Genomic DNA, 12,403 nt, shown 5'->3' with positions numbered 1-12,403 from the left:
GAGCGGTTGAGTCTCTTTGTTCATCGATGAAGAATATTTGGCTTTTAATTTTTTTTTGGAATATGCCAAAAAATATTTCTTTTTGGAAAATAAATAAACGAAGTGATAATTGTGGCTCCGGAAAATAAATGGATAAAATGTCGGAAATTAAAAGTAGACGGTGGGTAACGTGGTTGACGTGGCTTTATTTTATTGGGTTGGGATATGTGGGGTCCGTGGTCATAAAGCACCTCACTTATGATTACCAAACATTCAATCATGTCTGAATTAAAAAAACTCAATATTGTTTTATCTACTATAAAAATCTAATATTTTAAAGTTTCTACTACTCAAAAGTTTTGAAAAAAAAAATCAGTATTTTTTTCATCATAATATATTTTAAATATATTACTAAACACTCTAGTTGAATTTAAATCTACTTTTGAATTAAATTTGAATTTATATATTTAAAATTTTAAAATTAAATTAAGTTTGGGTCAAGTTTATTAATTTTTATCCTATGTTTCTCATCATATATATCACGTTTCTAAGAGCTAAATCAGTTTTATATTTTTTTTTACATAGAATTCAATTTTCGTTGGATTTTTTTTTATTTTGTTCAATCAAATCGGATGTAACAAAAAATGGTAAGTTATAATTTGAGACCATTACAATTTAAAAATATTAGTAATTTTCTGGGATCATAATAAATTTTAAACAGATGATAAATAGAGAAGTATTTCGATAAAAGCAATAAATTGAATCAAATTAATTTTGAACTTAGAAAAATAAAATAGATATTAATAAATTTAAATATTATATTTTGTTTCGATACAGTATAAAGTTTACAATATTAAATTTTGAGAAAATTATGACAGAAACAAGTACTAGGATTTTTTTTTTGGTGTTTTGGTTATAACAGAGAATTGTTTTATTCGTATTCCCTTCAATAATTGCACGAGAAACCTGCGTTAATTACATTTGTGCCCCTAGCTACCCGGAGATCTGTCTTCCATCTGTTCTCTCAACCAAGTGGAAAACCAGCGAAGGCAAGACTCTCGTATCGAGAAAGACCGTCTCAAATCCGGCGAAGAACATTCAATTTTCTTTTTTGGTTGTAGATATTTGTCATGGATTCTGCGAAAGAACGTGAGAATTTCGTCTATGTCGCTAAACTCGCAGAGCAGGCCGAGCGTTATGAAGGTACGGAGATTTTCTCTCTAGGAATCTCTGAACTCTCATGATCAGTTACTCTTACAGATTTTCAGATCCATTTCGTGTCTGATTTTTATGGGCTTTGGGTCTGATTCATGGGTTTTGATCACTTAGTTTGATATTTGCTATCTTTTGATTGTAAGGGAGGGATTTCCCTTTTCCGACATTATCGGCGAGGTAATGATCTCTGAAGACTCGATTTTTTCCATTTGGGTGTCTGAAATGCGAACACTTGTTTGTGATTCTTTGCCAGAAATGGTGGATGCCATGAAAAATGTCGCGAAACTGAACGTTGATCTGACGGTAGAAGAGAGGAACTTGCTGTCTGTGGGGTACAAGAACGTGATCGGTGCCCGTAGGGCGTCGTGGAGGATTCTCTCCTCGATCGAGCAGAAGGAATCGGCCAAGGGGAATGAGATTAATGCCAAGAGGATCAAAGATTATATGCAGAAGGTTGAATCAGAGCTTTCGAACATATGCGGTGATATCATGTCAGTGTTGGATGATCATCTGATTCCCTCTGCCTCACCTGGTGAATCAACCGTCTTCTTCCACAAGATGTAAATGGCTTTCTCGTATGCTTTTTCATGATGTTTTCCATTTGTTTAAGATGGCAGTGTCTCTGAAGGTTTTGGGTTTGCAGGAAAGGAGACTATTACCGCTATCTTGCGGAATTCAAGTCCGGCAACGAGAAGAAAGAAGCTTCTGACCAGTCCATGAAAGCATATGAGGTGTTCTATTGTCTCCAATCCATTATTCCTTTCAGCATCTCTCTCTCTCTCTCTCTCTCTCTCTGCGTCTTCCCATTGCTGCTGTCTCACTTTTGTGATTTTCTTGTTCTTTGCAGACTGCTACCAGCTCCGCAGAGACTGAACTGTCACCTACTCATCCTATTAGATTGGGTTTGGCCTTGAATTTCTCCGTCTTCTACTACGAGATCATGAACTCACCTGAAAGGTCCAGAAAATGTTGGCCATTCTACTGAAATGAATCTTCTTTTTTGGATGTTATTTAACATTCCAGTTGTTGTTGTTTTCTTTTCTTTCAGGGCCTGCCACCTTGCTAAGCAGGCATTCGATGAAGCTATCTCGGAGCTGGACACTCTGAACGAGGAATCCTACAAAGACAGCACCTTGATTATGCAGCTCCTTAGAGACAATCTGACGTTATGGACATCTGACATTGCCGAAGATGGAGGTGATAATCATTCAGGACATTAGCAAGCTGTTAACCTGTGACTGTTTGATGCTGTTACTTAAATGTCTTCGGTTATCGTCCTGCCTCTGTTGTTGTTTGCCATCTTTTCATCTTTTATATACACGGTCATGTTGTGAATATGGTCATCATTGTCACTTCTTCTGCTTGTTTATGTTATGTTGGTATCTTGCTCTCAAGATACTGGTGTTACTTATATCCAAAGTGTGTGAAATGATATATATATATATATATATATATATATATATATATATCCAATAGCTCCACAGCTAACAATGCATGATAACATCTCTTGCTAAAGGCTAACACTTTTCGGTAAGCAGTAATTCCAGTAGTTTGTAGCAGATCCCATGGATTGAGAGAATAAACTTGTTTCTTATCTTTGGTGGATTTTGCTCAATAAGAGCTATACTGTTTAAGATCTCCATCCTTGATCCTATGTTGATAGTTCTGTCAAGGACAATCAGAATGATGTTTTGTTAGTTGTTACCAATCCCGTCTGTCTGCCTGTCTGCATTTTCTTTGACATTTTTTGCTGTAGATTCAATATCATATGTAACGATTAATTTGTCTATGCCGCAGAAGATGCCCTGAAGATGAACGGCTCTGCGAAAGTTGGTGCAGGTGGAGATGATGATGCAGAGGTAATCTAGAGAGATCCCCGGTTGGAAAATCAAAGGAATCTAATAGAATCAAAGATTCAAAAACTCAAAAACTTTAGTTGACAATCGATACCGATACGAGACTCTGCGCTTATCTCTATCTCTCTGTTCTTCGTGCAGTGACGAACGCGTCCACCCACCTGTGGAAGGACATGATGATGGAAGGAAGAATGTGAGTGAATAATAGTGAAAGTTAGGGTTCCATTGATTCTGGAGGGACCTGTATTATCAGTGTCATTGTACTCTCTCTCTCTCTGGTCGTCTGATGTTTTTCAGTTTGATCTTATTACATTGTATGATAACTTTCTTGGATGAGGGCTTACTTGTGTAACTACTGCTTCATGATCTTTCCTTTCCTCCCTTTGTTTTATGTGTTTTCACTTGAATTTTTATCTCATGAATCCAACCGCTGTTCTCTTTTTTTGGAGAAGTATTGGTTTCTGTTTTGTCTGTTCTGAAGGGGGTCTGGTTTACCTTTCTATTTTTGTTTTCTACCATGAAATGGGCTTGGGCCCATTATAAAGGCTCACAAGGCCCAATAGAAAGATTCTTCGGTTTATTCCCTCGACTTCATAGCGTCGACTTTGATGCTGCGCAGCGGCGGAAGTGATGGATATTCAGTGAAACGGACGGTTGAGATTCAAAGTAATCAAGTAGATCGGACGGCCTTCACGTGCTTTTGTATATTCCCACCGAAGCTATGGTACATTGCGCCTCACACGAACCTTTTAGCGTCTTCGTCTTCACGAGACTGCAAAATCAAAAACCCGCAAAAGGAAGAAAAAAAAAACTGGGATTTTGATCCGTCAAGGATTCACCGCAGGATCTCTGTTTCTGGGGAGATCAAGCTTCATCTGTGTCGACCATGGAGAAAGACAAGAAAGCATCGACTGACCCTGGGACCGTCGATGATAACGAGGAGACAGAAGCTATAGAGATCGTTCTCTTTCAAGTGTCCGAATGCTACGTTTATTTGGTAAATCTCTCTCTTTTTGCATGGTTTAGATCTTCTCGTTGAAATAATGAGATGGGTATGTTGAGTTTTTTCTGAATTTTGTGCCTTCCCTCGAAAGATCCCAACTTTTTGTTTGGAAATTTTTTCTGGATGGTTTAGGGGAGGGTTTTGGATCTGGTTCTAAGTTTAGCTTAGTTCACTCGATCTGGTATGAGAATCTGTTTGTCAATGTAGATTCTCTATGAAAATCATCTTAATCGGTGTTTGTCTAATTCCTTTCCTGGTTTCATGAAATTGGTGTGGATTGGATGAAGGATTTTACACAATTCAATTGATAGCTGTACATTACATGATCAAGCGGATAGCTTTGTTTCAAGGAGCCTTGTGTTATTAGATCTTTAAGGCAAATGGTGAAGTGTGTTGGCTTGGCTTTTGACGATCTTGAGTTGTTTCTACGCTGAACAGTGGTTGGTTGGTCCCTTAGTGAATTAAGAGTGGTGTGACTGTCTTCTGATCAAGAGACAAACTTTCATTTTCTACGATTCTTTAGATCTTTGTTCTACTTTTCCTTAATGACGGATGTCGGAATGTACCAAACTATGCTGATATATTTCTTCTCTCCACTCCACATTGTATGAACCTGGCCATTTGCCTCTCACGATTTTCTTTGACAATATCGGCGGTTGGGTTTTGTATCGAGAAATTGGTACTTAGCTGCCCATGCTAACAGTTTAACAGTTATTACATGTTTGACATTGAATCTTGTGTTAAGACTCCATATTGGTTGCCGGAACTTAATCGCCTGAGCGGAGAAGAAAAGAATAATATTAGAGCTCGGAGTCGGATAGACATTATTGTTTCTCTTATTGTTTCTCTTATGTTTTGTCTGATAGACATTAAGTAGAGTACTAAAACTTTGTGCTCGGCTTTGTTGCTGCTTTCTTTGCAGATACCTCCGAGAAAAAGCGCTGCTTCCTACAGGTTCTTTCTTGTATTTGTGAAAACATATCTTCTTTCTCAACTGATATTTAACTGTATATCGAGGGATTCTCTATCCCAGTACTGTAGAGTTCTTAGTGTCTTGATAGTGCCATTAGGATTCATACTGAGCCCTTGGAAACTTTGGAAATTTGTCATGGAAGCTTATGTTCATTGTTCAAGTCATATGATACGAGGCATTTCTGATTTCAAATCTTTTACGAATTTCAAGAGGTCCTCCTAATCTTGATATGGGATTTTCTGATTAGCTTTTCGTTTTCTACTCAAATTGGGGTTTAAACATTCTGGGTTTATTAGGTATCTGAAGGTGGGAATACCTTAGATGGAGCTGATGATTTGTATGCCGGCTGTCGTTTTTTCAGGGCAGATGAGTGGGATGTGAATAAATGGGCATGGGAAGGGGCATTAAAAGTCGTTAGCAAAGGTGAAGAGTGCATAATCAGACTTGTAGATAAAACCTCGGGTGAACTTTATGCTCAGGCGTTTCTGAGAGATGGTGAACCACATCCCGTTGAACCTGTAATTGACAGTAGCAGGTATGAACATGACTGTAAAGGGGAAAAAAATTGAAACTTGGGCATTCCCCATGAAGCAGCAGCTACTGATTCACTGATATAGAGTAGCAGGTATCTAATAAATCGATCTTTTTTCCTGGCAGATATTTTGTTCTTCGCATTGAAGAAAAGATAGGTAATTTATAGAGATGCTAAACTGTTTGATATCTTGTCTCGGGCTGCATTTTTTATTAAGAAGATGAAATCATTCGGTTGTTGAATATATTCCTTTGAATCATTGCAGGTGGTCGTGTCCGGCATGCTTTTATTGGACTCGGGTTTCGAGAACGAACTGAAGCTTACGACTTCCAAGCTGCTCTTCATGATCATATGAAGTAAAGTCCCGATTCCAAAACCCTCACTGTCTTTTGTTGTCTCTTTCCAAATGCACTAAGCTACAGCAACTATACTGAATGACGTCTGGTCTCTCAACTCTACTAAAGGTACCTGAACAAGAAAAAAACAGCGGAAGAGATGGAACAACAGTTTCAGAGCACGTCTTCTGTCGATTACAGCTTAAAGGAGGGAGAGACAATCGTTCTCCAACTCAAGAACGTAAGGAAAAAACGCCATGCCTTCTCCTTCAGACAAGCTTTCGTACTTACATTCTCTTTAACTCCGGTTCTTTAATTGTGTCTGAATGATCGAACAGACGAGCAATCGGGACATGAAACCCAAAATACTCGAGAAGGGTCTGAGCAATATCGCGTTGGAAGATAAGGGCAAGGGGAAAGAGGCACTTTTGTCTATCATTCCGCCGCCTCCTCCAGGACCCCTCTCTCCTGCCGCCACCACGCCGACGGTGGGGAAGTCGCCTTCAAGCCTTCCGCCGAATCTCAGCCTCAGAAAAAACTCGGAAGAAACGAATTCGCACAAGGAAACCGGAGAGGAGAATCAAGCCGAGGAACTGAGGACAGAAGATTCACCGGACGATGACTTTGGGGACTTTCAAGCTGCTTGATGAATGAGAAAATAGCTTACGAACGGACAGAACTTCTCTGTATTGGCTTGGTTTTATATCTCTGTGTAATGTGACGGATAGAAGTCATTTCTTGTATACATATGCATGAATATATATATATATATATACATATACACACACACACATATTTCTTTATTTTAATTTGTATTCATTGGTTTCAATATAGGAGAATTTGTCTACAATATTTAAATATCGGGTGTTTTGTTAGATAAAACAATTCTAAAGTGAATTGTAAATATCAATTTGCAAGTGAAAATATGAATGGAATTTAGTTACGCAGAAATGGTTTACACCTCATTTTCTCAAGTCATACATTTATTTATTTATTTATATGAAACCACTTTACACAAGTTTTTTTTTTATAATATTGTTTCAAATACTTAAAACACTTTAGCGGCTATAAAGACAGGGAAGCTGTCTCCATTGACGATTTTGCAAATAGTTCACGATGATCATATTAATTTGTATATAAATTTATGCTTTAAATTTTGATTGAGATCTAAAAATATTTACCTATCATTGAATTTGATAGAGAATGTTAGTTTAAAAGAATATTTTTATTAAGTAAAATTGAATGCAAATGTGGTCCAAGATAATATAATATAAAAAATAAAAAAGATATAATTTTATGAAAAAATGTAAATTAAGAAATGATTGAATTGAAATATGAAATATCTTGGTACATATTTTGAATGTAGTAGCAAGACGAAGAAAGAAAATGTCGAACAGAGCTCATTGATTCCACTGGGAAAACGTAGAGATTTTAAGAATCCATTGATAGTTGCAAAGAAAAAACTTTGAATTTCTAAGAAAAAAGGGAATTGTTTTTGGAAATTTTAAAGAAAATGATGTTCTAAGACGACAAACTCCGATCCAACATTGAAAAATATAGAAATTCAATCTTTGCGTAACTTTAGGTGGTGCTTTACACACATAGAGAGAGACTCCCATGTGAGAAACTCTCTCTCTCTCTATCTCTCTCTCTCTCTCTCTCTCTCTCTCTCTCTCTCGCTCGTGGAGTGTTATATAACACTGAAGTCAGAGCATCTTCTTCCCCCCCAAATCCAAAATGGGTTTCTCTTTCAAATCACAAACGATCATCTTCTTCCTCTACCTCTCAATCTCCACAGCTGCAACAGTGCAGTTAGTGCAAGCGATCAGCTCTTGCAAGAACACAAGCAGCAGCGACGACAATGGCGGCTTCTTCAACGGAGGAAGAAAGCTGGCAGGAAAATGCAACTGGTTCAGAGGGAGATGGGTGTACGACGCAAAGTACCCACTGTACGATCCCTACAAATGCCCCTTCGTAGATCCACAGTTCAACTGCAAGAAGTACGGCCGTCCCGACAGCCAATACCTCAAGTACAGGTGGCAGCCCTCCTCCTGTTCTCTTCCCAGGTTCAATGGGCTGTATTTCTTGAGGAGGATGAGAGGGAAGAAGATAATGTTCGTCGGCGATTCTCTGAGTTCGAACATGTGGCAGTCTTTAGCTTGTCTGATTTACTCTTGGGTTCCCAACTCTAGCTACTCTCTTCTCCGACAAAAGGGTCTCACTTCTCTTACCTTTCAGGTTTGTGTTTTTTATTTATTTATTAATTATTTTCATTGATTTATACTTAGAAAAAATATATTTATTAAATAATTTCGGGTTTTTTTTAGAGGATTTAGTGATAATTCAATAAAAAAAATATAGGAGAGAATGAGCAATTAAGAGAGGGACGTGATTGGTGGGAATCTCTGTGGAATCATGTCATGTTATTAGCTTTTATGATGATCCTCGGAAATATTTGATGCATTTTTTAATTAATTTATCTTTTTATATACCTTTTTTCTTTTCTTTTTTAAATCATTTTCACCGATCTTTGCTATAATTATATAGTATTCTTTTTTTTTTTTTTGCTTTTCTAAATATTCCTAAAGCGTCGAAGGTCATAATTCATTGAGATAGAAAAGAATTTGCAAAGGTAGCACATGGCCGAAATCTCTCCCAACAACATTACTTTTTAAAACACGTATCATAAATAAATTTATTTGTTTTATATATTTATATATTATATTTCTTTTAAATTTATAAAAATATTTTATTCAATTTTAATTTCATTTGAAATTATTTTTCATAAAAAATAACAATTTAATAAACAGTTGTTTTGATTTATTTTTTTCATTATTTTATATTTAATTCGAATTCAAATGATTTCATTTAAGTAATTTATAATGGATACTTTTTAACTTGAAAACAGTTTTAATTATATGCGATTTAATTTCTGATACCAAACGAATTATTATTATTATTTTTTTGATAACATTGGGGAACCCTATCTTACAATCTTTCAGACCGCACTTTCGTCGCGGACATGAGAAAACTCCAAATCTACGTACATGAACTTGCAATACATACATGGGAGATAAACCAGTTCAGAGACTGACAGGCGAGGAGGTGAGAGGAAGTCATGCGAGGAGGGATCGAATCCCCATCTCATGGGCGCCACCCCATCCTCCCAACCGCCTGAGCTGGGGTTTCCCTACCAAACGAATTATTAATTGGAAAAGAGAGAGCACTTTTGTTTCCCACGCGCCTGTGACACGCGCCACCGGCACATTCTCCGTGACCTGAATCTTGCACGAGAGATACGCACACACACCGTATAATAATTCTATTTTTTTGTATATCGGATAATATAACAAATTATTATGTGACAAAACCCGCGTTTTCAATAAAGCTATGCTTTTGAAATATAATTATTACATAAGAATAATCCTTAAAATGTTTTTTTTTTGTGGGAAGGATTACAAGGTGACGCTGTTGTTATACAGAACACAGTTTCTGGTGGATCTTGACTCGGAGAAAGTGGGGAGAGTCCTGAAACTGGACTCCATCAAGCAAGGCGACATGTGGAGAGGCATGGACGTCTTGATCTTCAACACGTGGCACTGGTGGACCCACACCGAGCGCATCCAACCGTTCGTCTCTCCCTCCCTTGCCCGATCTATTCTGTCTCGAGTGTCCGTACGTACATATACGCTACAGTCTTTGTGTGTGTCTTGAGCTGCATGTGTGTGTGTGTGTGATGATGAACGTACAGGTGGGATTACATGCAAGAGGGGAAGAGACTGTACAAAGACATGGACAGGTTGGTGGCTTTCTACAAAGGCTTAACCACGTGGGCCAGGTGGGTCAATGCCAATGTCGACCCTTCCAAGACCAAGGTCTTCTTCAATGGCGTCTCCCCCACCCATTACGAGTACGTTCCGTACGTTTCTTCTCGCGTTTTACCGTCTCACCAATCGTTCGTATATATGTGGATTAAAACTATATATATGGAACCACTTGATCATTTTCCGATACTAATTCTTGGGGGTAGGGGAAAGGACTGGAACGAGCCGTCCAAGACGTGTTCGGGGCAGAGGGAACCCTACTCGGGGCAAAAGTATCCGGCCGGGATGCCAATGTCGTGGGTGGTGGTGAACAAAGTGATGAGCCGAGTGAAGAAACCGGTGTATTGGCTCGACATAACGGGCTTGTCTCAGCTAAGGAAAGATGCGCACCCTTCGGCCTATAGCGGTAACCACCCGGGCAACGACTGCAGCCACTGGTGCCTCCCTGGCTTGCCCGATACTTGGACCATCCTCTTCTATGGCGCTCTTCTTACTTAGATCTGTCTTTCAATTTCCATTTCTAGGTTTAGGGTTTTACTGGTCGTAATGAGAATTTGGCTTGTCTTGATTCTTGACTCGAATAACGTTTATACAACTTTGAAAAAGAAAAAACATGTTGCAAGGTTTCCTTGCATTTTTTTCAGTTAAAATGCGTGTGGATTCGCATTTTCCCCGTAAATCCCGGGGATGAAATTGAAATATATTTGGACTTTGTGCTATGTAGAAATGTCCGAATATATGGACCACATGGTCGTGATTTAGGGGTTTGCTCCACTAACACACCTTTAGAGTTACGTTATTATTTGGACTCGGGGTTATAAACCCTTATTTAATGTCATGAAATTATTCTAAGATAAGTTTGTAAACCCATCGAAGGAATCTCAAATATAGTTTCACGTTAAAAGAGTACGTACACGGGGGCTAAGAACGATGTATATATGCCCACTTGTAATGGTTTCCTAGTCATAATTTCTATTTATATAAATTTATTCGTTTTTTAAAATATACATTAAAAATAACATATACTACTAACCACTAGCGAAGCTGTTGTAACGGAATTTGTATTCACTAATCATATTCTTCGTCGATTGCCACTAACTTAACATATTCCTCAACGTCCTGAGTTCGATTCCACTGTTAGAAAGGGATGTAATTTCTGGACTAAAATAGTCCATATACAAAGGCTGGTCACGGGCTTAGGGTGGATGTAGTCGGGCCGAAGGCCCGAAGAACCATCCTGGTTATTAAAAAAAAAAAAACTTAACATATTATTGTAATATATATACACATACATAGTACACGCGGCACATGCAAGTCGCCCCATATCATCTCAAAGTCATCATATTTATAACATTATTATAGATTAAGAAAACAAACAAAATATTAAGAAATATGTACGTAGTGTGTGAAAATGTTGAAAATTTTGATAAATATTATAAAATTCAGGAAAAACGTTTTTGGGTGTGTTGGAAGAATAAGACATATGGATGGCTGATCGCTCTTTGTTCAAAGTCAAACGACGGTTCCCACACGCTTCTCCACTCTGAATCTCACGTTTCAACTTCGTAAACCTCATTTTCTAAACTCATATATTATATAATTCTCGATAACGTTTAGTTTATACAATATAGTTTTTGGTATTTGTTACATGATGTGTTTTTTTAGTTTATGCAATATAGTTTTTGGTTTTTTGTTGACTGCCGATTAATCATATTGTAAATTTCTTATTTCATAAATCTTTATTTGTTTTTAAATGTGATGTTGATATTTTATACTTTGAAAATTAAATTATTATTTCGAAATATTTTGTCGCACCAAAACCGGCTTTAAGTCAACATATGCGAAATTTCCATAATTGCGGGTCTAATCCGTCTTTGTCCTTTGTTCCAAATTCTACGCCACCAACTAAAGTTTTCAAGAAATAAATTTAATAAAACACATAGAAAAATGAAAAGTAAAGACCATGCATTTACGTAGCATATATATCTATATCTATATATTACTGTTAATATTAATATTATTATTGTCATTCGTTTCACAAGTACATAAAACTCTCTCCCCAAACTTCTCTACAATCCAACAGAAACCCAGATCACTTACTCTTTCACTATTTCTTTTTTATTCCCATCTCGCCGGAAAATCACTCCGCCATGGGCTCCGACGACCACGACGGCGACGGTCCAAGAAGTTCGTGGTGGCCGCACCACTCGTCGTCATCGTACGATCTGAACAGCAAGCTCATGCTCACCGCAGTCGCCTCCTTGTCCGCTGTCATTTTCCTCGTCCTCGCTCTCCACCTCTACGCACGCTGCGTTTTCCGCAATCGCGATAGCAACCGCAACCGCAATCGCTCTGCGTTCATCCTCCGAGGCTTCGTCGCTCAGCCGCCCAAACGCGGCCTGGACCCCGCCGTCATCGCTTCTCTCCCGACGTTCGTCGTCGGCCACGTGGAGGACCCGGATGTCGCCACGTCGACCGGTGCTGGTAAGGAATGCGCGGTTTGTCTGAGCGATCTCGAGGAACATGACACGGCGAGAATCTTGCCGAACTGCAAGCACGTGTTCCACGTGGACTGCATAGACGCGTGGCTCTCCACGCGCTCCACTTGTCCCATCTGCCGGGCCGAAGCTGAGCCGAGGCCGCGGCTTGAGCCAGAGCCCAGGGAGGGTCCCATCGGCGGGGCCGC

The 12,403-nt window shown here is 38.5% G+C and overlaps 4 protein-coding genes across 8 annotated transcripts in view; all 4 read left to right on the top strand.

Annotated features, from left to right (window-relative positions):
• Positions 1-957: 957 nt before the first annotated feature.
• Positions 958-3,463, top strand: LOC104823282 (14-3-3-like protein D). 2 transcript variants are annotated; one of them, XM_010554980.2, is made up of 7 exons: positions 958-1,182; positions 1,448-1,754; positions 1,838-1,925; positions 2,042-2,151; positions 2,243-2,391; positions 2,995-3,053; positions 3,192-3,463. In XM_010554980.2, the coding sequence occupies exons 1-7, from the start codon at positions 1,110-1,112 to the stop codon at positions 3,192-3,194; spliced, it is 789 nt and encodes a 262-aa protein (XP_010553282.1). In that variant the 5' UTR covers positions 958-1,109; the 3' UTR covers positions 3,195-3,463. The 2 variants fall into 2 exon arrangements, with proteins under 2 accessions (XP_010553282.1, XP_010553205.1); XM_010554903.2 differs by having other exon boundaries at positions 2,992-3,053.
• A 347-nt stretch (positions 3,464-3,810) lies between these two features.
• LOC104823209 (uncharacterized protein At1g03900) lies at positions 3,811-6,722 on the top strand. Its single transcript, XM_010554700.2, has 7 exons — positions 3,811-4,047; positions 4,976-5,007; positions 5,388-5,561; positions 5,684-5,715; positions 5,824-5,914; positions 6,023-6,134; positions 6,232-6,722. Exons 1-7 carry the CDS (start codon positions 3,937-3,939, stop codon positions 6,538-6,540), a joined length of 861 nt encoding a protein of 286 aa, XP_010553002.1. The 5' UTR covers positions 3,811-3,936; the 3' UTR covers positions 6,541-6,722.
• A 752-nt stretch (positions 6,723-7,474) lies between these two features.
• On the top strand, positions 7,475-10,383 carry LOC104822967 (protein trichome birefringence-like 39). Of its 4 annotated transcripts, none has more exons than XM_010554464.2 (4): positions 7,475-8,131; positions 9,347-9,522; positions 9,645-9,803; positions 9,924-10,383. In XM_010554464.2, exons 1-4 carry the CDS (start codon positions 7,631-7,633, stop codon positions 10,213-10,215), a joined length of 1,128 nt encoding a protein of 375 aa, XP_010552766.1. In that variant the 5' UTR covers positions 7,475-7,630; the 3' UTR covers positions 10,216-10,383. The 4 variants fall into 4 exon arrangements, with proteins under 4 accessions (XP_010552766.1, XP_010552686.1, XP_010552884.1 ...); XM_010554384.2 differs by having other exon boundaries at positions 9,645-9,812; XM_010554582.2 differs by having other exon boundaries at positions 9,347-9,568; positions 9,924-10,203.
• Positions 10,384-11,754: 1,371 nt separating this feature from the next.
• The window catches only part of LOC104822881 (E3 ubiquitin-protein ligase ATL41), a 1,422-nt gene continuing 773 nt past the window's right edge, over positions 11,755-12,403 (top strand). Inside the window, exon 1 of the mRNA XM_010554265.2 lies at positions 11,755-12,394. Coding sequence (XP_010552567.1) covers positions 11,868-12,394 — 527 coding nt within the window. The 5' untranslated portion in view covers positions 11,755-11,867. The remainder of the gene's footprint in view (positions 12,395-12,403) is intronic.

Source organism: Tarenaya hassleriana, unplaced genomic scaffold, assembly GCF_000463585.1.
Source record: "Tarenaya hassleriana unplaced genomic scaffold, ASM46358v1 Cleome1, whole genome shotgun sequence".
NCBI lineage: Eukaryota > Viridiplantae > Streptophyta > Magnoliopsida > Brassicales > Cleomaceae > Tarenaya > Tarenaya hassleriana.
This window is presented reverse-complemented; position numbering and strand designations above follow the sequence as displayed.